Source organism: Tauraco erythrolophus, chromosome 24, assembly GCF_009769465.1.
Source record: "Tauraco erythrolophus isolate bTauEry1 chromosome 24, bTauEry1.pri, whole genome shotgun sequence".
Lineage (NCBI taxonomy): Eukaryota > Metazoa > Chordata > Aves > Musophagiformes > Musophagidae > Tauraco > Tauraco erythrolophus.
In genome coordinates this window covers 1,920,866-1,945,683 of record NC_141488.1, presented here as the reverse complement: position 1 = coordinate 1,945,683, position 24,818 = coordinate 1,920,866, and the positions used below count along the sequence as shown (strand labels likewise).

Below are 24,818 nucleotides of genomic sequence, written 5' to 3'. Positions count from 1 at the left end.
GTGCCTGTGCAGGCAGCCTGGGTGGGGAAGGGAGAAGAGAAGCCATGGGGTTGCCTTGCACGAGGACAGTTGCTTCCAGTGAAGGAAAATAAAAAAGGAAGTGACCCTGATGGCTTCTGGCAGAGCTTGTCAACCCGAACCGTTGCTCAGGGTGGAGCTGAGATGAAGCAGAGGCTCAGCGAAGTGATGAGCAGAGAGCTGTGGGCTGCCCGTGGCTGCCCAGGTCCTGCAGCAGTAGAAGGCAGAGCATGTGTTCGCTGCCAGCGGCACTGGAGTGAAGGCAGCAGGGAGGACGTGTGTCCCCAACCAGCCTTCGGACATCTGCAGTGGCCAAGGTGACCGCTGTATGCCTCTGAGGACCAGAGTCCTTCCCCCAAGTGCAGGGTGGCTGCAGTCTTGCCCAAAACGTTGCATCCAACAGCCCCCCCAAAGTAATTAATGTTACGCCCTCGCAGATTAGCCAAAGCCAGATGCGTGAGTTTATGAGCTTGTTTTGGGGATGTGGTAGCACCAAAATGCCTGGTGGACCTCCCCTCCCTGCTCTTCCCACCGCGGGGATCACGGCTGAATTCCCGAGGTGCCACAGACCGTAGTTTAACCAATAATCCTGGCACCAGGCGTTTCCTTGGGCGTATTTCTGTGTTTATCATCATCGGAGGGAATCCAGTTTGGGATTTTCTGTGCTAACCGAGCAGAGACGGGGCGTTTTTGCCAGCCAAGATGTGATGTGCCGTGATGGACAGGCGGCAGCAGCAGCGTTTGATTTCAACACACTGAGTCAGTTTGGGTTTTTGCTAGTGAGGTCCAGTATTAAATTCCAGTTCCATGAGGCCACAATTTGGACTCGTTGGATACTTCTCGATGAAAGTTTTTCACTTTAAAACAATGGTGATTTACTGGAACCAGAGGTGTCCATGACAGCGTGCTCTTGTCTGACTGGGTGTCTTTGGGTCCACAACAAAACTCTTGGTCCAAAGTGGAGAAAGAGAGGTCTTATTCCGAGCAAGGACCTGAGCCAAGCTGGCCTCATCCTCATACCCGAGTGTCCTAACCATGGGGCTAAAGGTATTTAGGCACAAAGTTTTAAAATAATAAGACTCTCTTATTGGAGCTGTTTTGCTGCATGTAAATTATTAAATATCCCTTGAATCCACATCCTAGATGGGTGCCAGATACACAAGGATATATAGTCAGCCTTTGTCTGTCTTGGTCTTTCCTGTTGGAGCTATTCCAGTTTGTATAAAATGGGCTAAATAAATAATTCATGGGCTAAAGAGAAACTAACTTGGTAGCTAGATGGTTATGGCACTCTTCTGAGATGTGAGGGCGTCACGGGTAATTCTCTGCTCCAATGAATAGTTGCTTATTTATTTATACTATCCGGAGCAGCAGGAGGAGAGGTTGATAGAGGCTCTCTATACTCCCACCCAGCTCAGGGACCAGGGGACTCTGTGGATTGCAGGATACCAGCTGAGGGACCTCAGTCCTCAGCTGAAGTTTATAATAATGTGTGAGAATTCATTTTTTCCTCAAATTTTTTTTTTTTTTTTTTTTGGTGATAAAAACAAGCCTTGTGTTCAGCACTGCTCTCAAGCGTTAGTGAACAGGAAGGCTCATGGCTCATCGTATCGCCGCGGTGAATTTGGAGTGCTCAGCCAGCTCCTGGGCTGCCCTGGGAAATTAAACTGCCCTTGGTGGAGCTTCAGCAAGGGGCCAGGTCTCTTCTCATCAGCAGCTCAGCCTGTAAAGAGGTGTGGGAGAGGAAAGGGCGAAATGAGACATTTTTTCTTCATTTCTCCTACCCTTTATTTTCTTTCTGTTCTACCAACCTACCTTTTCCCCCCTCAATAAAGTTTCCTCTTTGTTCAGCATTTCCCTTGGATATAAGTAGGGCTAATAACAGTCTAATTAACATGCCTGTAATTTGGGAGTTAGAATTAGCGAGGTGCCCACGTGTTATCCCATCTCACAGTCTCAGAGCAGTAACCAACATCTCCGCATCCCCATCCCAGACCTCCCTTGCAGGGGCTGCTCTTTCCATCCCGGCCCCGAGGAAGCTCCCATGCTCAGCAGGTTTTCTCCCTGGTGCACAGGGTTTTGGAGAGTATCCATGACTCCTCCTGCTCCAGGGAGCTGAGTTTTGCCTGGTGCTTCGGTGTATGCCAGAGCATCTGAGCCATCCTGCTGGGTTGGACGGGTGATGGGAAGGTTTTTCCCTGTTGCTGGCATCTCAAGAGCTCATTTTGGTCCTACGAGTCTGCCCCGTGGTGCGAAGGAGCTCCTCACCTCCAGGCAGCTGACCCGGTGTGCTGGGATGAGGTGGGACGTGATCCTAGATTGAGATGCATTTCTCTTCCCTACTTTCCTACCATTTTTACTTGCTGCACCATCACAGCTGAAAGCAATCCAGGGCTTTTCTTCCCCCAAACCCCAAATGTGTACCCCAACTGTTTTTTTCAGGTTGCACAACACGTGAAAGGTCACACGACCCTGCCAGCACCTCCTCTTCCACCCCAGTGCAGCAGCGAAGGAACGACAGGGAGGGCTCAGCCTTGTGTCATGGGGTATTTGCAGTGAACAGTGGTTTGGGGAGAGTGAGAGACCTCCTTTGTCTGATTGAGAGCCAAATTATTGACTTGTTACTGCTGAGCTTGGGAAATGAAAAAAAGAGAAAAACAAACAAACAAACAAACAAACAGCCATATTGACCAAAACATGTTTTCTGCTTCTTTTCAGGGAATCTGACTAAACATATGAAGTCAAAGGCCCACAGCAAAAAATGTCAGGAGATGGGCGTGTTGGTATCTTCACTGGTGGATCTGGAAGCCGAAGAAGGTAAAATCTTTGATGTTATAGACCTGCTATTGCTGCTAAGAGAAAGCAATATCCGTCAGGCAGGAGACGTGCTCCACACATCATCCTTTCAAAGACATGGAGCAGTTTTTTTCACCCCAGGCTCCTTCCAGCACCCGAGGCGGGATTTCTGCTTGCATGGAGTGGGTCATCAGACCATCCTGGGAGGCTGCATCCGTGGGACAGTCTGCGAGCCCCTGTCTCCATCCTGGTGGTTGTACGTGTTTGTCTGAAATATTTTGGCTGGCTGCAGACAGAGGCAAGAGTAAACAGACGGGTAGGGAGCAGCCTGGTTTTGGCCCAGCGCTCTGCATATAATAATAAATAGTGGATCCGTGGCGTGAGAAGGTGCTGCTTGGTGTTTCGGGGTGTCTGTAGCAGGGGGTTCAGGAGCCTGGCTGTGCTCTGGAGGTGCCTGGGTCTCTTCTGTCCGTAGAGGGAGTCTCCAAAGCAGCAAAGTGAGACTCTCTGGGATGCATCACATGAAGCTGTGAACCCCGACTTTGCTGCTGCGAGAACAGTCTGGTGGGTAAAGGAGCAAAATCAGTCTGAGCCCCCCCTGGTTAGGATCTGACAGCTGGAGTGCTGAGCATGAGTGTGGGGTGACCCTGCGGTGCGTGGCCCACGCAGGCTGTGGTGATGTTCTTGCAGAGGGGGTGCGCTCCTGTGATACAGGAGCATTAATGACTCGGGGGAAACCTTCCTCCTGAAAGGGGCTCCAGAGAAGGACTTTTCCATAAGGATCATCTTCAAGGGACCTGCCCATCTTACTGTATTTGGCCAATCCCAGGAGACTCCGAATTTCCATTGCAAACCTGGACCCTGTCTGGAGGGACTGGTGCACACATGGGCTGCTGCCATCTCTGCAGGCAGACCCAGCCTGGACCCTGCACCACTGGAGACCTCAGCACACCAGGATGGGGTGTGAGCAGCATGGGGACAGCTGCTTCCCTCATCCTGCACTCTCATGGGTCTTTCGCATGTGTAGGAAGAAGGTGAATCACCCGGGTCAGTGATGACCTGGAAGATTTCTCAGTAAGGGAAGAGCTTGCAGAACTAAAATAACGTGGTACTTTGACATTAATGGCATTATTCCCAGCACTTTACGAGAAAATACGTTTGCCCTGACTCACGTGCTCATTTCTTTCATGTGCTTATGCGCGAACACACACACACAAAGTCTGTCCAAGGCTCTGTAAAATTCAGGAGTCTGTCTGTGCTTTGAGAAGGACACATGACTCTCTTATTTAGTAATTTCCGGCCTGGTTTGTAGTATCTGCAGCTGAATTTCCCTGAAGTCATCCCGAGAAGCAGATCTCCTCCTGGGAGGCTGGGCAGCATCAGCCAGGGGTGTGGTGACCATAAGCACTCCTGTCTCCATCAGAAATGGTGAAGGAACAGTGAGGAAGATCTCCAAGTTGCGAGATGAAGGAACATGAGGAAGTCTCATGTATACTTAGCTGTTTGAGCTAGAAAAAGATTTTTTTACCCAAATTATTGGAGGCTGCGCTCCGACAGCTGTGAAGGGTTAGGATATGAGTCTCCAGGGAACAGTTAGAAGTTTTTATGATTGTTATTGTGTTTCCTTTAGCAAGACCCTGAGTATCTGGGGCTAGAGCCGCAGCGAGGGAATGGTGGGGAGGAAGCCTTAGGGGTAGCAGATCTCAAGTCCTCATGAAATTTTGGGTCATCTGCATTTACATTCGACAGGTCGTTTGTGTTTACAGCACATAGGAGCTATAGAGGGAAGAGAGGCTCTCTAAGCACAGGTCTGTCTCTGTCCCAGTGTGTTTATTCCTGGATAAAACGCTTAGTGCCACAGAGCAGGGCGGTGGTTTCTGTTTGCATTGCGTTGCAGGCTGGTCATGACACTGTTGACCCTTCCTGGCTGCCACCCCCAGATATCCCAGTCTGAAAGCAGGTCTTGTGGCTGTCTTTAGCTTTTTTTTCCCCCCGTTTCCTGTTTCCCCCCTCGCGTCTCACCCCAGACAATTTTGATTCCCCCGTCCCTGCCACAGCCCGCAAGGGTTTGTTGACAATGGGTTAAAATGAACTTCATAAAACACATGGCGCCAGGGTTATTTTTATAAAGTGAACATCAGCTGAGCAAGTTCTGGAGACGGCGCCGTGAGCCAGGGAATGTTAACTCGGCAGGAACAACAAACAGCGCTTATCACCCTGGTCCCCTGCTGAGGTCGAGTCCATCAGAGGCTTTATTGGGAAAGGGGCTGGTTCCTGGGACATGGGCAGTGCCATATGCTTCCTACTTTATAGGTAATTAAAAAATCACTAAGTGTGTTTCCCTACGAGCCCATGGTGGGAATGGGGTTTGCTCTGCTGCAGGTCGCAGCCGTCCGTGCCGTAGAGGGAGCTCATGGTGCACCGGGCAGGTGGTTCACAGGGCTGGGGGGCTGTGCCCACCGGGCAGCCCTGGCTGCTGGTACCTTCCAGGGTGCTTTATGTCTCAGATTTTGGATGTCAAAGCTCAGAAATGCTGTCCCCTGCAGCATGCTGTATCCTTGGGGTCGCTCCACTTTGCTTAAGTGGACGGTGCTGAGGATATTTGCAGGCATTGGCACGCCATCCCCTCAACTTAAACTGCAGGAGCAGTCAACCAGCCATCTGTGGTTCAGACCATCTACCACACTTCCAAAAAAATACTGAGTGCAGTTTGGGAATTAGCATGGCCCTGGGACCATTCCTGCAGAGGAGGTTGGATGTGCCACCCTGCTTTGGAGGCACAGAGGTGCAGATGCAGGGCGACCTGATGGGGCTGTTGGGCTTGTGTCACTGTCCTGGGACAGACATGGCTTGGAGAGCTGATGTGACTGTCCTTGAGCTGAACAAACCATGGCTTAATTTGCCAGCAAAGAACCTGTAGGAGGTATCTGAGAAGTGCCACTTGTTCACCGGTCCCAAAGCCCGGTGATGCCCCAGTGCAGCGGTACCATGTCCTTTCAGGCTTGGGTTCTGGTTCAGGTCAGGTGTATCCAGCTGAGTGGTCAGGGGACAAGGACATGGCAGAAAGAAGCAGCTCCATGACATTACCAGATAACCGTGCCCCCTTTCACAGTGCCTTCACATGTACAGGGATGGACAAAGGGCTGTCCCAGGTCATGTGGAATAACCATCTAACCAAGGCTAAGGGTGGCTGACCTGGCTCTGCCTCGAGGGATGGCTGGCTTCCTTTTAAATCTGCTTGAACTCTTGGGCTTTCCCCAGATCTTCAGAGCAACCTTTCGATCAGGCAGAGACATGCTGAACTTGGCCGTGGCCTTTCCAAAAGAGGGCATGGCCAAAAGAAAACCTAGTCAGGGATTTTGCAAGGGAAAATCCCCAAGGGAATTTCCCCAAGGGAAAAGTGTTGGCGTGGTGTGAGCAGTGGGAGGCTGCTCCCATGTGGGATTGCTGGAGAACGCCTTCAGTCTGGGATAATCGATTCACTGATGGTCTCCAGAAACCTCTCCCTGCTGTTATACCACCCATCGGTGACACTTCTGCAGGTCAAAGCTAGATAGGGAAAGGGGAAAGTGGCTGCTGAAATACTGGTTGCGTGGCTCTGAAAAGAACAACTGTTATTTTAAACCTTTCCATTATAGTCGATTAGAACTAATGAATCATATTAATTGAGTGTCACTTCTGAAAACCTGCAAATCAGAAATCTTGTTTATGTTACGCGTAATTGCAGGCTTCTGAGGACAGAACGGCAAGGGCTCCCTTCCCCAGTCCAGGGGAATGCTTTCATTCATGATTTCCTTCAGTCTTTCATCCCTGGGCTCATGCAGGGTTAATAGCAGTGAACTCAGCAGCATGTTGTAGAAGAGGTGTGAAAGCCTGTCCAGCCTGTAAGGTGATGGGATCACTCTGCTTGTGAAAATAGGGGCCTGGCAGGTGAAGAGACTGAGCCTTTGGCCTCACAAAAAGAGTAGATCTCAACAAAAGCCAAAGAATCATAGAATCACAGAATGGTTTGGGTTGAAAGGGACCTTAAAGACCATCCAGTTCCAACCCCCCTGCCATGGGCAGGGACACGTTCCCCTACACCAGGTTGCTCAAAGCCTCATCCAACCTGGCCTTGAACACTTCCAGGGATGGGGCAGCCACAACTTCTCTGGGCAACCTGTTCCAGTGCCTCACCGCCCTCAGAGGGAAGAATTTCTTCCTTAGATCCCATCAAAATCTCCCCTCTTTCAGTTTAAAGCCATTGTCCCTTGTGCTGTCACTCCACACCCTTGTCCAAAGCCCCTCTCCAGCTTTCTTGTAGCCCCTTTAGGTACTGGAAGGCTGCTGGAAGGTCTCCCCGGAGCCTTCTCTTCTCCAGACTGAATAACCCCATCTGTCCCAGCCTGTCTTCATGGGAGATGTCTGCCTTGTATCCCCAGCTCAGCTGGGAGAGCACTTGGTGGAAAGGATGAAACCATCAGCTGGGGAAGGTTTTTTTTTTCCATTATTAAATCACTGATTCCTGAATACTTGTGGTTGAACACATGGTGGTAGGACACCTACTAAGCCCAGCAAGGAAAAGCCCTACCTGGACTGCAGAGAGCAGGAACCCATTGGCTTTCAGAAGGGTGTCCTCTCCTGTTGTTGCTGTTGGCTGCTCGCTGGAATGTGTTGCACTGTCTGGACTTCACTGCATTATGCAAGCAATCGGTGTAATTTTAGAATTACAAAAAATACAGTCCCCATTTCCTCTCATTGATGGAAAACTGTTTGTGTTTGCATAGAGGGGACAGTCTGCCAGGAAGGAATGCAGAAAGGTGAAAACGGGAAGGTGTGGTATAGGAGGATGTTTCCTTTCTTTCCTTCCAGCTTCTTTTTCACATGGTTGAAGCTAACACTGGCCTTTTACTGAAATTTCAAATATTATGCCTCATGAGTAAGGAGGCTCATTGCTTATAAATACCAAGTAAATATTAAGTAAAGCAGCCAAGGTGGTCAGAAGATCATGTTTTGTGATGTAATGGTTGGGGCTGTTTGGATGGATGAGAAAAGAGCACGAAAATGGCAGAAAGGTGCATGAGGAATCAGAGATCACAGCTGCATCGCGCATCCCCTGCTCCCAGGAGAGCCTAGCAAGGACTATTTTAATTAAAAAAGACAAAAAGACGATTTCCATGTGACACAAACCAGCATGAGAAGATTGCTGTGCTTTTCTTTGGGGGCAGTCAGGGAGGGAGCAGCAATTCCTAAAACTCCCTGGATTATTTTTCAACTGGAGCTATGTTTCATTCCATTGTTTTTATTTCTGGTTAAGAGGCAGGAGAAAGTAAGGGGTGTTACTATAAAAGGAGATTAGACTATAATTCTTCACTCCTGCGTTGGTTTGGCTTGGTGTGGTTGCACCAGTTTGATGGAATAACCGAAATGCAGTTCTCAGACACAGCCATTGACAGGGCACGTTTTCACCAGCTCCCTCCCTCTTCCCTTCCTCTGTCTCTCCTTCCCTCTCTGTCTTCTCCTGACTTGCCCTTTCTCTGCCCATTAGCTCAGCAAAACGCGTTTCGGTTGCCAGAAGCCGGGGCTCGGGGCTGAGCTCTCTGCCTGCGAGGAGCATGTTCCGAGGCCAAAGCAAACTCCCTTTGGGGCTGTCCCAGGACTCACGGAAATGTTTCCCTCGGTGGCAAATATAAACAACTCCCCAGTGCGGAGCTGGCTTCACGTTTCCCTCACTCTGTCCTTCTGACCTTGCTCTCCAGCCTGGCCAGCGCTTGTCCGCTGTGTGACTGGGGCCAAAAACGGAGACCACACAGGACAAGGCTCTGTGGAGGCTGTGGCTGTATCTGCCTGTCCATCCCGAAGCCCACAGATGTCAAACCCCGAAACCAGAGGCTGGGACTAGCTCATAGCTCTGGTAGTGAAATGCATTCCTTTTCCAAGCAAGAAATATGCAGAGTTCACCCTACAGCCAGGAGAACTGGTCGTTTGGAATAATATTTGTTCTGAACTCAGATCCTTTGGGAATTTGCAAACAACCCACCGCTGGATCCTGAGTCCAGCAAACACCATCATTATACAAGCATTTCGTAATACAAGGCAGGCTCTTGGTGGAGAGCTGCTGACTCCGACTCGATGCTGTAGGAGTTCTGTGGTAGGTCTCGCTTCATGGACTAGTTAACAGATACTTTTGAAACAGGGTAGGGAGCAAATGAGATGCATTTCAGCCTGATTCTTGGATGAATAATCAGCATCAATAAAATATGTGTCTTATTTGAAAGCTCATTGAAAGCTGGAAGGGGGCTTTGGACAAGGGTGTGTAGTGACAGGACACGGGGCAATGGCTTTGAACTGAAAGAGGGGAGATTTCGATGGGATCTAAGGAAGAAATTCTTCCCCCTGAGGGTGGTGAGGCACTGGCACAGGTTGCCCAGAGAAGCTGTGGCTGCCACATCCCTGGAAGGATTTGGGGGGATGGTTGGATGAGGCTTTGAGCAACCTGATGTAGTGGAAGGTGTCCCTGCCCGTGGCAGGGGGGTTGGAACTAGGTGATCTTTGAGGTCTCTTCCAACCCAAACCATTCTGTGATTTCACTGATAGTGCCAAATACTTCACAAGTGTTTACTCATAAGGCCTGTTATTCAAAGTAAACAAAACCAGACTTTTTATCCATAGCTCACAGTGACTTCTCACTGTGTGGCCATGTCCCTTTCTGAAAACCACCCTGCCTGCTGCAGGCAGGTGTGGTCCAACCTCAGTGTTAGCTCCATTTAATTTCTCCTCTGTCTCGTCCTGCTGACAGATGGCAGATCTAAATGGAAAACCTCAGTGTTCATCGGAGGAGAAACAGTGTCCTAGGCTGAACTGATGGGGAAAAGAGGCCAGCAGTGCTGCAGTTGCTTACCTGGCTTCACACAGGTGTCAAAACAGCATCCAGGCCCTCTCCTTCCAAAGCTGGGGACCAAGCGTGTCCCATCGTCTTGGTGCTTGGCACAAACAAGAGTTTGAGAAACTGGTATTTTATTAGCCCCTCCAGAGCGGTGGGGATTTGCAGGAAATCCTCCTGACAGTGCAATTTCGTTGAGCTACAGTGACATCCAGTGGCTGTTCCCGATGGACCTCTTCAGCCTGAGCTTCCACTTCTGCCGCGACCGCTGCACATCTGGCCAGGGGAAGTGTGGATGCTCCTTAGTGCAGAGCCGAGCCGGGTGAGCCGGCAGCGATCTGCTTGGGAGCTTGGTGCTGATCTCAGGATCCTTAAAGCAGAAGAGAGATGCTCTATTTTTACCCACAGATACATTTCAAATCCTGTAGGATGTGCATTTTGTGTACTCCTCGCTGTTTACAAGGTCTTATTAACAAAGCATCTCTGTGCAAGGCCTTCCACAGACAGCCAGCAAAAACCTCTGCCACGAGCATCTGCATCACAGCTAGAATTTATCAAAATAGGGGAAAATCCACACAGGTTCTTTCAACCCTATCATTTGCTTTTTAATAAAAGTCTTGTCTTGACGTTTAACTGTCACGTAATCTGGGCAGGAAAAGGCCCAACATGTGGAGGATGGGAGCAGTCATTCCAGCAACTTTCCCATGCTTTGGCAGCTGTAGATATTTTGTGGGCACCATTGCAACAAATACTCATAAAAAACCCACCAAAGGATGATAGTGCTGCTGTTCTCCTCACCTAGTAACAGCCTTTATTTTTGCATAGACAAAGGCAGGCAGGTACCCTGCGGAGGTCCCAGCAGAAGCAGGGACCGATGGCTGCGTGTGTTGACAGATCAATGGCTGGAACCAAAATTAGAGTAGAGCGGGAGGTCCCAAGGGGGGGGTTCAGTGGGCTCTACTGGGATCATGAGGAGTGGAGCTGGCACAGAGGGCAAGACTGCAAGATTCAACGCATGAGATGATCAGAGCTAGGAAATAGCCAGGTCCTCCCTCCTCTTGTCCACTTAGAACTTTTGAGCAGATTTAGCACAAAAGTAGTCCGTGTATGTGTGTTTTACACTCTCTTTTTTGTGTTTGCCCATCCTTTCAGGAACCAGTGAAGACCTATTCCAGGACTCTGAGGGGCGGGAGGGATCTGAGCCAATTGAGGAACACCAGTTTTCAGACCTAGAGGAATCTGACGATGATGATGACAATGAAGATGAGGAAGATGAGGAGGAAGAGGAGAGTCAAGATGAGCCACCTTTAAAGTTGCCGGAAGGCAAACATACCACCCTCCCGATGCACTCTTCAGGTGGCTCTCCATCTTCTCAAGAGGAAGGCACTGAAATAACATTGCCCTTAGCCCAAGAAACTGTTTCTGGCAGCCAAAAAGTAGGTGAAGGCCGGCAGGCCTCCTCCTCAGGGCTGGAAACAAAGTGGTCAGCAGACAGCAGTGACATTGCTGTGTGCCACAGCTTCTTGAGTCTCCACAGACCAGCTTTGACCTCCACTGAACAATTGGCTTCTGCTGAAAGAGAGTCTGTCACAAGGCCACAAATGTCCTTAGTTATGGACCTGTCAACCTCAAAAGACACCTCCCCAAGAAAAAGGTGGTCTCCAAGCCAGGACTCTGGCAGAGGTGGTGGCAGCAGCAGACCAATGCTAGCAAGAAAGCACCTATTAACCAAAAATGAAACTTCACCGAAACGGTTTTCACCAACTGGAGAACTGTCTTCTCTAAGGTGCCTGTCTCCGGGGAGAGGGTTGTCTCCTTGCCAGCGTGTCTCTCCCAGGAGGGAGGCATCTCCACTGAGATGTGCGTCACCAAGACTTGAGCTGTCGCCCAGCAGGCATCTTTCCCCTAGAAGAGAGCTGTCACCAAGAACATACCTTCCACCAGAAGGAGAAGTCTCCCCTGTGAGGCACTCGTCGCCAAGCAGAGAGATGTCATCAGTCAGATATTTATCTCTGAAGAAAGTCTTGTCTCCAGGCTGTTCAGAGTCGCCTAGGTATCCATCCCCCGGGAAAGAGGACTTGCCTGGTACTAGCAAATCAGCAGCAGATGACAAAGTTCAAAGCTCATATCAAGCCCAGCATGGGATATTATCTTCGATGCCTCTACCTCACAGGTTCTTTGGCAAAAACGTACAGCTCTACGAGTCCAAGCTGGTAAGTTCAAGCCCCTCCTGCCTCTAGTCTCTGCAGTATGTTCCCTGATATGTTTTCTGACGATAGTTGCAATGCAGACGTCCACCCTGACTGTGACTGATGTCACAGGTAACCCAGAGAAAAGTAACAGTGGGCAGCAATGGGTTTTGCACCCATTTTGGTCCTGCCCATCTCAGTTGAAGAGAAATAAAAGTTGTCCCTTCTCCAAGGGATTATTTACACTCCTGACCCAACCAGTCTCCTGCTGAGACAAGCAGTAAGAATGACCACTTAATAATAACAAATTGTCACTAAGAGGCCTTTTTTTTCCTGAGAATTTCATACTCATTTCTGAGATTTCACCAGCTGGGGTGAAGCTGTGACCATTTTTCACTGGTCAGTGACCTGAACCAGATCTGAACTGGCCATTGCACTCTGGTGCTGTCTCCTGGGCTACGTACATACGCAGCCAATTCTGTTAGATTAACTGCTGAGAAATGTTTGTTTGGACATCTCTGATTTCATCTCGCTTCTCTCTTCAGCACAGAGAGGTGTTTCCCACTGGGTCCAGAAAATTATTTAATCTCTCTGCTGGACATATCAAATCCTATGGGTAAAGGAAAATTGCGTGTTCCTCCCACTGCTACAGGCAAATTAGACGTCGGGTTTGGTGGAACGTTTTCCATTTCTACTGAAGTGCCTGGCTCTCCTGTAATTTGTGCTGATGAACATGAGATTCGGTTGCTGGAGTTGCTCTGCTGTGAAACTGGTGTGAGGAGAGACTCAAGCCCTTAGGGACTGGACTGGGAAGAGAGAGGCCTTTATACAACCCCTGGAGAACTTGTCACAGCAGATGTTGACCCAGGTCTTCTCCAGCAAAGCCACGCTGCCCAGTGTGCGTTTCCTCCATGTCCATGATAACGTACCGCCTTCTGGTGCTGCCTTCCTTCTGCTTTCCACTCTGTTTGTCTTACCTTCTCAGAGACTATCCTTTGGTTTAGGTCCAGACGTTTGCTTGCTTTAATGCTATTGCCCTTTCCTGTCGATTAACGGCTTGTGGTGAATCTCAGGGCTGTGGAAGCCCCAGTCCTTCAACTCTAAAGCATCTCCGTCAGGAAGACTGCCCACTGCCACTACTTGTAGCAGATCCCCTAAGCTCCCTAGTCCACAGTAGCAGATAATATTGTATATCCCTGCCCATCTGCCCATTCACACCCTTTAACTTACGCTCGCACATACATACATTTTTGCTCCATTTTGCTGCCCCTTTTTTGCACCCAAAGTCGCCACTGTTGCTTTTCTCATGTGCCTCCAAAGCAACAAGAAAAAACCCAAACAGGAAACTTTCCCTTTACCAGCAAGATGAACACTGGACTTTCGTTGCAAAATAACATTCCTGGTAAGGTTGCAAGAGACGGAAAGATCAGAGGTGGATTTGTCAGATCCCAAACGGAGCTCTGCGCTCAAAACTAGTGCCCTTAGTGCGTTACTTAGAAACTTGGAAACATTCTGAGCTGAGCTTCAGTGTAAGGCTTTCTGCCAGGTCATCCAGCATCAGGCCTGACCATGACCATCTCCCTTCCCACTGGCTCTTGCAGTAGGTAGTCTCTCCTTCTGGTGGCTCTTGCACCATTGAGATTATTTGTTCAGGGGTTTCCCAGCATCCCTGTAGTGATTCTGCCAAGACTTCATGTGGATAAATGAGATTTAGCAAATGTTTGGGCTTGTTACTGCTGACCAAGTACACACTATCTCCAGTGGTTCTTGCTTTCTCTTCTCTTCTCTTCTCTTCTCTTCTCTTCTCTTCTCTTCTCTTCTCTTCTCTTCTCTTCTCTTCTCTTCTCTTCTCTTCTCTTCTCTTCTCTTCTCTTCTCTTCTGCTGCTTTCTTCTGTTGCCTCTTCATAGAGATTCAAGGTCAGGCGATTCTCAATGGTCCTGCAAAAAAAAATATGCCCTCCAGTGAATCCTCACATTTTGTAACTAACCCCATCTTAATGGAAAGTTGATTTCAGTTTCTGTTGCTTCCTCTTCTTGGGAGTCCTGTTTAGGGGCTTAGTTATAACCTCATCACTAATTAATCCGTTTCTGTTTAGCCACATATCTCTCCATGATGTACATTAGGAAACTATGTGAAGCACCGAGAGAGAAAGAGGAAAAGGTAAAATGGTAGGGTCTTAATCCTTGATTTCTACAGACCACACCATGAGGGTGGTGGTGGGGACCACACTGATGGGTGTGCTTTGTCTCAAACGAGAGTTAATGCTATCTCTCACTCGGTCCAAAACATCCTTGCAATTAGCAGCTGTATGGATGTAATCCTGTTTTAAGAAAGTGCAGTAAAAAGAAATGACATTATTCTGGGCTCTCAGAAACCCCTTGTACTGAAAGGGATCCAAAGCAGCTCAGATGGCAGAGGACACTGGCATCCTCTGCCAGGATTTCAGAGGCAGCTCTGAAGGACAAGGGGCAATGGTTTTAAACTAAAAGAGGGCAGATTCAGACTAGATATAAGGAAGAAAATTTTTACGATGAGGGAGGTGAAACACTGGAACAAGTTGCCCAGAGAGGTTGTAGATGCCCCATCCCTGGGTATGTTCAAGGCCAGGTTGGATGGGGCTATGAGCAACCTGATTTAGCCGAAAATGTCCCTGCTCATTGCAGGGGTTTGGACAAGGTGACCTTTAAAGGTCCTTTTCAACCCAAAGCATTCTATGATTTTATAATGATCCAAGCCTGAACCAAAGCCCTGAACCTGTGTCCCAGCAGATGGTGGGCATATTTGTGAGCAGAAGGCAAATGCTGTGGGTAGTGTTGCTCCTTACCTTAAAGGTTTGGGTGTCCAAATCTTCCTCGGTTGATTGACCTCCCTTGAATTAGAATAAAACATTAACAATACCGATCCTTACGGTGAGGATTAATGATGCTAATGCTGTAACTTGTACGTCGCACTGATTCAGCTGTCTCTTTTCCCTCTCCGGTGCAGAAGATAGAACCACGAAGCCCAACGTGCTCACCTGGCGTCACGCAGCCCGTCTGGTCCAGACCCTTGCAGGCACCTCATGAAGTACATGTCCACGCTCCCAGCCGAGGGGAGGAGAATGTCTTCAGCCATCTCCCGTTGCATTCGCAGCAGCTCACAAGGACCCCGTATCCTATGATTCCCATTGGGGGCATCCAGATGGTCCAGGCGAGGCCAAGCAGCCATCCCAGCTTGGTGCCCAGTTCAGTCGTGTCCCTGCAAGCGGGATACTTTGCCTCTGGCAGCAGCGGCTTCGCGGAGCTCAGCCGGGCTCCCGAGAGGGATGAGGAACGGCAGGTCCCGCGGGAGCCGTCGTCGGCATCCGTCTCCCCGGTTGCGAAGGTTTCTAAATACACGCTGTTCCCAGAGCTTACGAGCAGTGGTTACTCGGAAGAGAAAATGAGGACTAGTGAGCTTGAGCAAAAGACAGACCAGGAGGAATACAGGGTAAAAGTGTTCGCTGAGTGCAGCCGCGCGGAGCAGGCGGGCTGCTCGGCGTCCCCGGCCAGCCCCAGCACAGCCGACGAGCACTCTCCAAAGCCTTCGACGAGCGGGGAAGAACCCTTGAAAAAACCGGGCAAGAAGCAATCCGGCAGCTCGAGCACTTCTTTCGAATCATCCTGCACTTTCATCTCAGATCCCCCCTCCCAGCTGTTGGACCGCAGCAGCAGCACCGGCTGCCTCTCCGAGCCCTCACCGAGCCATCCGCACGCCCAGCCGTTGGCCGTCCGGAGGAGAAACCTCTCCGGAGAGCCCAGTCGCCAAGGGGAACCTCCAGGAAGAGCAGTCCACACCTAGAGCACGCAGATTAGGTCAAACTCAAAGCAAGGTGGATGAAAACACGGGAAGTACTTAAGCCTCCACCATCCGTTCCACCTTTAGGCTTCCTATGTAAAATCAACAGACATTTTCAACACTATTTCCTTTAGTATAATCATCGCTATAAGAAGCACTCTAGAGAATGACCAAACCCATGGAAGATTCCTGGTTTTCTTTGTCCCAGTCTGGTATTATCTCCACATGTATGCAGTTACTTGTGCCTTTTTCTATACCTTTTGTTGCTTGAAATGTACAAAAATGTTTGAGGCTGTGAATATTTTTTTAGAGTTTTTTGGAAAGGGGTTTGTTAGACCTTGTCTTTTTTGCCATTTAGCTGTGCGTTATTATGGGCCTGAGAGATGCAGAAAGGAAAGGGTTAAGCATTTTAAGAGGAAGAAGATGCACTGAAAACAAACAAACAAAAAAAAAAAAAACAGAAAAACATTTTTATATTGATTAAATGATTAAAAAAAAACCCAAAACCCTTGCTCCTGTGTACAGAAGTTTATGATTCGTATTTATTACACGCTTTATTTAATTCTCGCAAAGTGCTTGGTTGTTTTTTTTCTCGCATCCCTCTGATTGCCTATGGTTGTGCTTTAAACAGTTGAGACTGCTTTACATTTGAAAAAACGTGTTTACCCTGAACTTGTAAATGAAAGTAGCACTTCCTTGAGTAGGGGGAGGTTCCTTCCCAGCGAGAGAGATTGTCACTCAAAAGAGAAAATGAATCTTGAGCATCCCTCCCTCCTGCAGAACCCATCAAAGCACTTTTCTAAAAAGGGACAAAAAAAAAAAAAAGAAAAAAAAAGGTTTTCTTCAAAGATTTAACTGCAAGAACATAGGAATGTATCGAATGTAGACCTGGTGCCAGGAATGGCATCTCTCGCTGGAAGAGCCGGCCTCTCGCTCGCTTTATCCTCCCTTCGCTCGCCGCGCACGGCCGCTCCGCGATGCCCCGCGTCGCCCCGGCAAAGTCATGCCTGTGCCTGAGAGCCCCTGTTTCCTGGGGTTTGGAAGCCCTCTGTAAACATCCTCCCTCCCTTTAAAGTGGAAGTAAACTCAACCTCGCAACCATTTTTGCTCCGTAACTTTTCGTTGCGGGACAAGCTCCCTCCATCCCATCCCCGCTCGGTCCCGGCTGGTTTGGCTTCGTGAAGCTCCAGGGATGCAGGAATGGTTTGTGCTCTGCTCGTTTGCACGCCGCGGCTCTGCAACTCACGAGTGACTCTCGGCGTCTTATTTTCGATGTATTTATTTATTTAAGCGGGACGTCGCGAGCGCGGTCCTTGTTGTGCAGGTGGGCCCTTTTCTGGTCTTTCAGAAGGAAAAAAAAAAGTGATGCTGAGCGGTTAGTGTTTGCAATCAGCTTGTTATGCATGCATGGTAACTTTTTCCAGAGGCAAATTTTTAACTATGACCATCCGTAGCGGAGCAATGGCCTCTACTGCCAGTAGGTAGGATACCAAAAACAGAGAGACCCGATGGAGCCGTTCCTCTCTGTCATCTTAACACACTTTTTAAAACACAAACGCTCAACACGTGAGCAGACAGCAGGCTCTTTACTACTTCAGAGGGTTTTCTGGTCTATGGAATCTGTACAAACCTCTTTTTTTTTTTATTTTAACAAAAAAAAAAAAAAAAAGAAGATATAAATATTTAACCAGTGGACCAGTTCTTTCTTCTTTCAGAGCTGTTCCAGTTTATCGGGTACGTAATACACTTTTTAAAAAAAAAATAAAATTAAAAAAAAAATTAAATCAAATAAAATCCTGAATGAGAACATATTTCCTTGCAGACTTGATGAGCTATGAACTGTTCCCGTTTCACGGGGCAAATAATATAAATTTTTTAATAATCATCTGTGATTTTTTTTTTTTTTCCTTTTCTTGTAAAGGGAATTAAGTACAAAAGAAGATATCATGGAAATAACATTAAGGCTGTGACACTGACCAAAACAACATCCAGAACCCATTTATACCTTAATTAGCACTTTTATCGAGTTTCCCTTTTTCGCATCTCCCTCTCTTTGGCTCCACGCCTGGAAGCTGGTCCTGCTTTCAAAACCCGGCCAGATCCCACAGCAGGAGCAGGGACTGGGAGTTCAGTTCAGCTTAGCAACTCTGTTCAGTGAAACCTTAAGCACCAGCTTAACTCCTCCTCAGGCTTTAAGCATGTGCTTAATATCAAGACGAGGCGCATGGACCACTCAGCCGAGGGTCGGGGTGAGCATCCCTGGGAACCACCAATGTGAGCATCCCTGGGAACCACCCATCAAATCTGGAAACAGTTTTGACTTCCCACTTCTGCCACTTTTCCCCCCTTGCCCTTGTCACATTCTTAACATTATTCCAAGGTAGCTTTTCGTATTTAATTTTTTATATATATATATATACACACACACATATATATATATTGACTTTGTACATAAAGAAAAATCGTGCAGCAGTCGTGCACTCAGCACCCTGGTTTTGTTCGGTGCATTTGACGTGAGCTTTGGGCTGGATCGAATTTGCTCGGCTTCTTTCTGTAGCTGTATTTTAACCCTTGACCTGTTGATACTTGACATGGGCTTTTTTTTTTTTTTTTCCTACTTCTGTCATTTCTGGACAGAGGCCAAAAAAAAAAAAAAAAAAGCCCAACAAAACCCAGAAGTCCCTCATTGCATCGGATTTTTTGCTTTTGTTGATGTGGTTTATTTTTTTTTTATTATTATTATTATTATTTTTTAAAGCTTTCCAGCAGCTCAAGATGAGTTGAAGCTTTCTGCATCTCGGCTGCAGAGCATCCGGGCTGGCAGCCGGCGCTGCGTGGGGCAGCGGCGTGTGTGACCATCCGGATGCCTTCACAGCAGCCAAAAAAAAAAGCAGGGAAAGGATTTGGGGAAAGGGCCGTGCAACAGTGAGGTGCTCCCCGGGTCATGCCCCGCTCAGATCCCATACCCACCACCTGGCAGCCACGGAGTGGGCGCGTGCAGAGACCACTGAAAACTCAGGAGACGGGCAAAAAAAAATCGACCAAGGCTGTGCCAAGTCTCGACCCGATTCGGCTTCTCGGCGGAGCGGCTGCGGGCACGGCAAGGGAGGCTCTGGCTGGGGTGAAATGGTGCTTCATGCTATACCTAACGGGCGCAATATGGCCTATTGGATAGGCAAAAAGGATCACAAAAACCACGAATAAATCTATATTTAAGGGCTAATTATCACACTGACAGCTCAGAGCTCCGCGGGAAGGGTGTCCTCCTCCGCGCCGACACCAGCATCTCCGTCTGTGGGCAGGGCGGGCGTCCCCGAGGGGCTGCCCCAGCCCCGCTGTGACATCGTAGCGTGACCTCGTGCGAGTCGTGTCTCCCCTCTGCCTCCTGCTCAGCCAAGGAGCACCGTGATGCAGCTCCACTGATTTTCCTAGAGTTGCACGTTGTTGACAGCGGGGCTGAAGATCCAACCATCACTGGTGGCTGACTTTCCTACCCAGGGCACCTGTTGTCATGCTTGGTGAAAGCTGTTTGCGGGTCACAGCCTTTAGTATCACCCTGGGTGTCTGTTCCGCCTGCAAAATAGATAAATCCTGATTTCCCTGCCACAAGGGCTGCAGGGGTGGGTCGGTTTGTATCTGCACAGATGCTTTGCAGAGCAGTTAACAGTATTATTTGCAAGAGAATGTACTAATAATGCAAATAGGCAAATTAAAAACCAAAGCCCAGCCCTTCCTTTTCATCAGTGGAAACAAAACCCCCTGCTTTTCTTACGGCAGAGGTTCTTAAATTTATAGTCTGTGAAGGTACGTGGCCTCCAGAGACTGGCTGCTCCTCTTCGTTATGTAGCTGGCTAATCAGCCAAAACCCTTCTCTGATATTTCCTTCCCTGGTAAGCTGTTTGTGTAGCTCCCGTGAATGCAGGTACTCAACGGCAAACGGATGCTCTCGCATCCAAGAACTTACTCTGCATGGAGGACTTGGCCCATGCTCTTAAATAACTCCTTGAAGCAGTCATGTTACATACCAAGCCTTATATCCAGAGCTGGTAAAGCACTTGTACATTGGCTTCAGCTTCAGCATCTCCGGAGTTGGAGTAACTTTTTGTGCTTAAGTATGAATTTAGCTTTTTTAGTCAAGGTACAGAGCTTGCAGGACTGAGTAGACCATGGGAGGAGGAGAGAGGGGCAGTTGGCTCCCCAAAATGACCCCGTGCCTTGAAGCAGACCTCTGTCAGCTCTAATTATTCACAGGCTGTTGGCTGGATACCCAGGAACTGCAGCAGGAAACTCTTAAAAGTAGTGATGAAGTAGCTGCGACTTTACAGCTTATGACTGGGAAATGTATTTCATCACCTGCTCCGAAGGGGTGACATTTTCAGCCCTGGAGTCTACCAGCCCACACCCGGCACTCGCTCCAGCCCCATTGAAGCCACCGGGTTTGCCGCGGTGGGTCCCGGTGCCCGTTGGCTCGCTGAGCCCCGCGGCTGGATGTGGCAGGAGGCGGCTGCAGGCAGAGCTGGGTGATGCCACCCTGCAGTCAGCCGCAGCAAGCGGCCCCACACCCTTCCAGTCGTTGGCCACCGGCTCCATCGGAGCGACGTTAGGCACAACTGGCCACCACCACGTCGCTTTTCTTCCACTTCCACCCAAATCAAAAAAAATCTGCAAAAATGTTGGGTTTCCCTTTGGCTGGCTTTCACTTTTACCTGGTTTTTCTTTTAAATCCTCAAATACAGCATCTGAACAAGCAATATACTTGGTCACACAGAAGTCGTTAAAATTATCCCGATTTCATGCAAATCCTGACGATTTGATCTAGCCCTCTTCTGCTGTTCTTGCAATTGTTTTTCATTTGTTGACTTTCATCATGTGCTTTCTTTTTTTTTTTTAATATTTCCATCTATTGCACAGTATTTACAAATAAAACCGTATTGTAAATTATTGCAAAAAAATAAAAAAAAAATAAAAAAAACCAGTCCTGATGGCATAAAACCAATCTGTTTTCATTACTGAGATATGATGGCACTTACGATCACTTTAGTAAATGTAATGTAAAGAATAATAATAATGTGTACGCAAATTAATATACATGGTCTCATGTAAGATAAATATTTGCCTTTTTTTCTAAAAGGTGTATGTATTCTGTAAGTGGAATAGTCTGTAGAAAGTTTCTATATGTTCTTAAAATGGCAATACATTCCAAAAAAGGTACTGTAAATATGTACAGCGTACAATGTAATTTGGTAGTTTTGCCTGTAATTTTATTTTAACTCCAGTTTCTACACTTGCATCTTGCAATGTCTGTATGGTTATATCAGTGCAAAAAAAAAAATGCAGGTAAAAGCACAGTCTGATGTAAAAAAAAAAAAAAAAAAAAACACAACAAAACAAACAAAAAAAAAAAACACAAAAGGAAAAAAAAAAAAAACAACAAAAAGAAGAAAAAATACTCAGTATTTGATGTTTGTGACCCTTATTGTAATGACATCTGTACTGTGAATGAGAAGTTTTTACAAGTATAATATTGCCTTTACTACAGCTCAGATTGTCTGCTCAGTCTGAGCGTATTTTTAAAAAAACAGCATGTTGGAATAAATTTTAAAGTCCCAACATATTACTTCTTGCATGACTGGCAGTCTTTCATTTTCATTTGTTTAGCACAGTCAGGGACCCGGCTTGTAAAACGATTGGGGCCAAATTGGGATGAACCGGCGCTGAGCCGGCAGTCGAGCGGTTTCTGCTGGAAACACCCCAGTTGCATGCCGAGTGCTGCCGTAACAGAAATGCCACAAACGTTTTTTGTTTCCCAGTATTTCCACCTCACGTGGCAAAGCGACGCGGTGGATGCTCCCATGGGGCTCTGCAGAGACCGACCGAGCTCGTGCACTGATCTGAGACCTCCTGCAGGAAGGGTTTGCAGGACCATGGCTGGGGTTGGGTTTTTTAAGAGGGTGCCCTTGCTTGCTGGGTCCCCCAAGGCTGGGTTGCTGCGGAGCATCCCGTGGTGGCCGCCTACGCCGTGGCTGTCCTGTGGGCTCTCCGCTCCGGCGCAGCCACGTGCCTGCCTTCCCTGCTCCCTCCTCGTCGCACCCCTCCAGACCGTCCTTCTCCCTCCAGGGCACGTCTGGGCGTTTCTCCCCACCGCGTCCTCGCCAGTTCAACACGTCGAGGGCTCTGACCCAGGCAAGGCCGGTGCTCCACCCCAGCTCTTAGCCAGGTTAGGAGAGGCTTTGCAAGCCCTGGCAGCGCTCCCTCCTCTGCCTCGCCAGCGTGCCAGGGTGCTGCTGCCCACGGCATCGCTGCTGCAGGGCTAGTCAGGTGAAAAGCAACCCAAAAGAGAGTATTTTGGAGCAGGGAGAGAATCTGCACCCCTCCTCATCCTCTTTTGCCTCTTTGGTCTGACTGCAGGGAGCAGCTCGGGGTCTTGCTGCACCCCAGCATCGCTGCCAACACTGACCTTTCCAGCTGTGTTCTCCAGCTAATCATAGAATCATGGAATGGTTTGGGTTGGAAGGGATCTCAAAGACCATCCAGTTCCACCCCCTGCCATGGGCAGGGACAAACCTTCCACTACACCAGGTTGCTCAAAGCCTCATCCAACCTGGCCTTGAACACTTCCAGGGATGGGCAGCCACAACTTCTCTGTGCAACCTGTGCCAGTGCCTCACCACTCTCAAGGGAAGAATTTCTTCCTTAGATCTTATCGAAATCTCCCCTCTTTCAGTTTAAAGCCATTGCCCCGTGTCCCGTCACTATACTCCTTGTCCAAGCCCTTCTCCGGTTTTCCTTGTAGGCCCTCTTCAGTACTGGAAGGCTGCTATAAATCACCCCAGAGCCTTGCCTTCTCCAGCAGCAGGCATCCCATCTCGGCAGCCAGGCTTGCCTGAGGCTGGTCTGCCGCCAGCGCTGCTCCTGAAATGAGCACGACCATTAGAAATAAAGAAAAAAAAAAAAAAAAAAGGAAAGCCTGTAATTTCCCCCTGCTAATTGTCCTTACAAGGAAGCAGGCTGCCTTCAGCCCTCCGCTCCCTTTATGCCTCAATGAACCCTTCTGGGCAACTTCCCACCTGCTCATCTTCACCCCGTCGCCTCCGGCGGTCTGACCAGCCTTTGATGGACGTTTGCAGACAAGATCAGAGACTAAAGCAGGGGGGCTGGTGGAGGGAGGCTTTGCTAAATAGGTCGAGGAGAGAAATCTCTGTCTGATTCCTGTCCATGACCGTGAAGCTGGGGCCGCATCCGCCAGCGGAACCAGCTGCTCCCTGTGCTCCCATCAGAGCCCATTGCCTGAATAGTTGGCACCTCCGGTTCTGGTTCTGAGCACAGTGACTGTGCTGGATGAGAGATGAGGGAAGGGGTGGGGAAGCTCATCTGGTCTCCATTTAGTCTCTCAAAAGCCACATTTCTGCATGAAGAGGAGGGAGAGGTGTCGGTGGTGAGGTCATGAACCTCTACCTTCCTCCTCTCCCAGAGCTGGCCGGCTTCGCAGCAATTACTGTTCTTTCATTTATTCATCGCTCACTTGGGAGGAAAGAGCGAACCAGTCCCCAGCACTCAATCGGGAGCAGGTCCCTGCTCTGTGCCTCAGTTTCCCCAGCTGCAGACAGCAGTCGTGGACGCCTCGTAAAGCTATGAGAAAACTCAAGGCCTGAAGATGCACAGCTTTGGGTGACATCTCCCCAGGGTTTTCCCGTATTGTAAAGGCTTAGAAAGCTGTGAGTGGTGGGTGCTGCGTTCTGCATCCCTCTGCTCCAGAGGGTTCCCACTTTCTGTTGTCCCTGCTCCAAGAGTCTGCTAGATGCAGTAGAAACGGATCCAGCATTTCAGTCCATGCATCCAAAGAGCCTCTGAGGGCCCAGGGAGATGTGTGAGAGTCAGGGCTGGGGAAGGTTGGGTCTTTTACTACCCCAATAAATCCTTGTGTTTGCTTTATGGTGGTTGAAGGAAAGGAGCATTGGCTGGAGGCCGTGGGATGGTGACGTTTGTTCCAGATACGCTGCCAGCCCCTCCAGTGTGTGCTTTAGCCACTGAATGGAGGAATGATTTTTCCTTTAAAAAAAAAAAGAAAAAATCGTTTCCCCAAATGCTTAAAAACAGAGACACTTTAAAGGCAGCCAGAGCTGCCTGGAGAACGCTGCAGCTAAACCCCGCTGATCTCCCAATCCTGGAACCAATTTGGTTTACACGCATCTCCAGAGTGGCTCCAATTAATCAGGTGTCCCAAGAAATTCCTTTCCCCTAAAGAGCCTTTGTTTTCTAGACACAGAGACCAGACATTTCCTCCCCTGGGAAGCCAAACATAGTACCGAAATATTAAGAAACCTCTGGCTGATGTTTCGGGCTGGTTACCCCCTGGGAAATGCCGTTACAGATCCGTGTGAAGGAGGGAAGGTTGTGACAACCCTGTAGGAAGTTCAAACTGGTGCCTCTCTCTGGGAGGCTGAAATTTCTGCTGTTCTTTTGAAATATCCGAGTGCCCTGGTGAAACGATCTTTCCTTCTCCCCAGGTTCAGCCTCAGCCTCCCAGTAGCTCGGGAGCCCGACTTGAGAACCTGGGAAGATGAATTCCTCTTGTAACCAGGCCTTTGTGTGCATGGCAGGCATGAAAGCACCTTCAGAAACCTTCACTCCCTGACCTCTCACAAGGGTCTTGTCTGAAGAATCACAGAATGGTTTGGGTTGAAAGGGACCTCAAAGATCATCTAGTTCCAACCCCCCTGCCATGGGGACTCTCCTCTGGACCCACTCCAACAGCTCCGTGTCCTTCTGATGTTGGGGACCCCAGAGCTGAACCCCCCACTGCAGGGTGGTCTCAGGAGAGCAGAGCAGAGGGGCAGAATCCCTCCCTCGACCTGCTGCCCACGCTGCTTTGGATGCAGCCCAGGAATGAGCCAGACTACCCAGCCAAGGGGTGGGTTTAAGCTGCACCACATTGGAAGATGTCTGCCAGCATCACTACTGGGACGAGCTGGTGAGCTTGTGTAGAGAGTGAGCAGGATGGCTTTAACAAAAAAATCAGTCTACGTGTTTTCAGTAACTCCTCAGTCTTGCAGAGAGCTGCACCAAAGGGAGCTGCTGGCGTGGGAGGAATAACAGAGGGGAAAGGACTGGGGACGGGATGAAGTAATGCCTCCA

The 24,818-nt window shown here is 48.9% G+C and overlaps 1 protein-coding gene across 1 annotated transcript in view; it reads left to right on the top strand.

Moving 5' to 3' along the window:
- Window positions 1-15,744, top strand: part of LOC104383984 (HIVEP zinc finger 3) — a 64,168-nt gene extending 48,424 nt beyond the window's left edge. Inside the window, 5 exon segments of the mRNA XM_086625889.1 lie at window positions 2,737-2,835; window positions 10,829-11,889; window positions 14,853-15,640; window positions 15,673-15,695; window positions 15,698-15,744. Coding sequence (XP_086482015.1) covers window positions 2,737-2,835; window positions 10,829-11,889; window positions 14,853-15,640; window positions 15,673-15,695; window positions 15,698-15,744 — 2,018 coding nt within the window.
- Window positions 15,745-24,818: the final 9,074 nt, after the last annotated feature.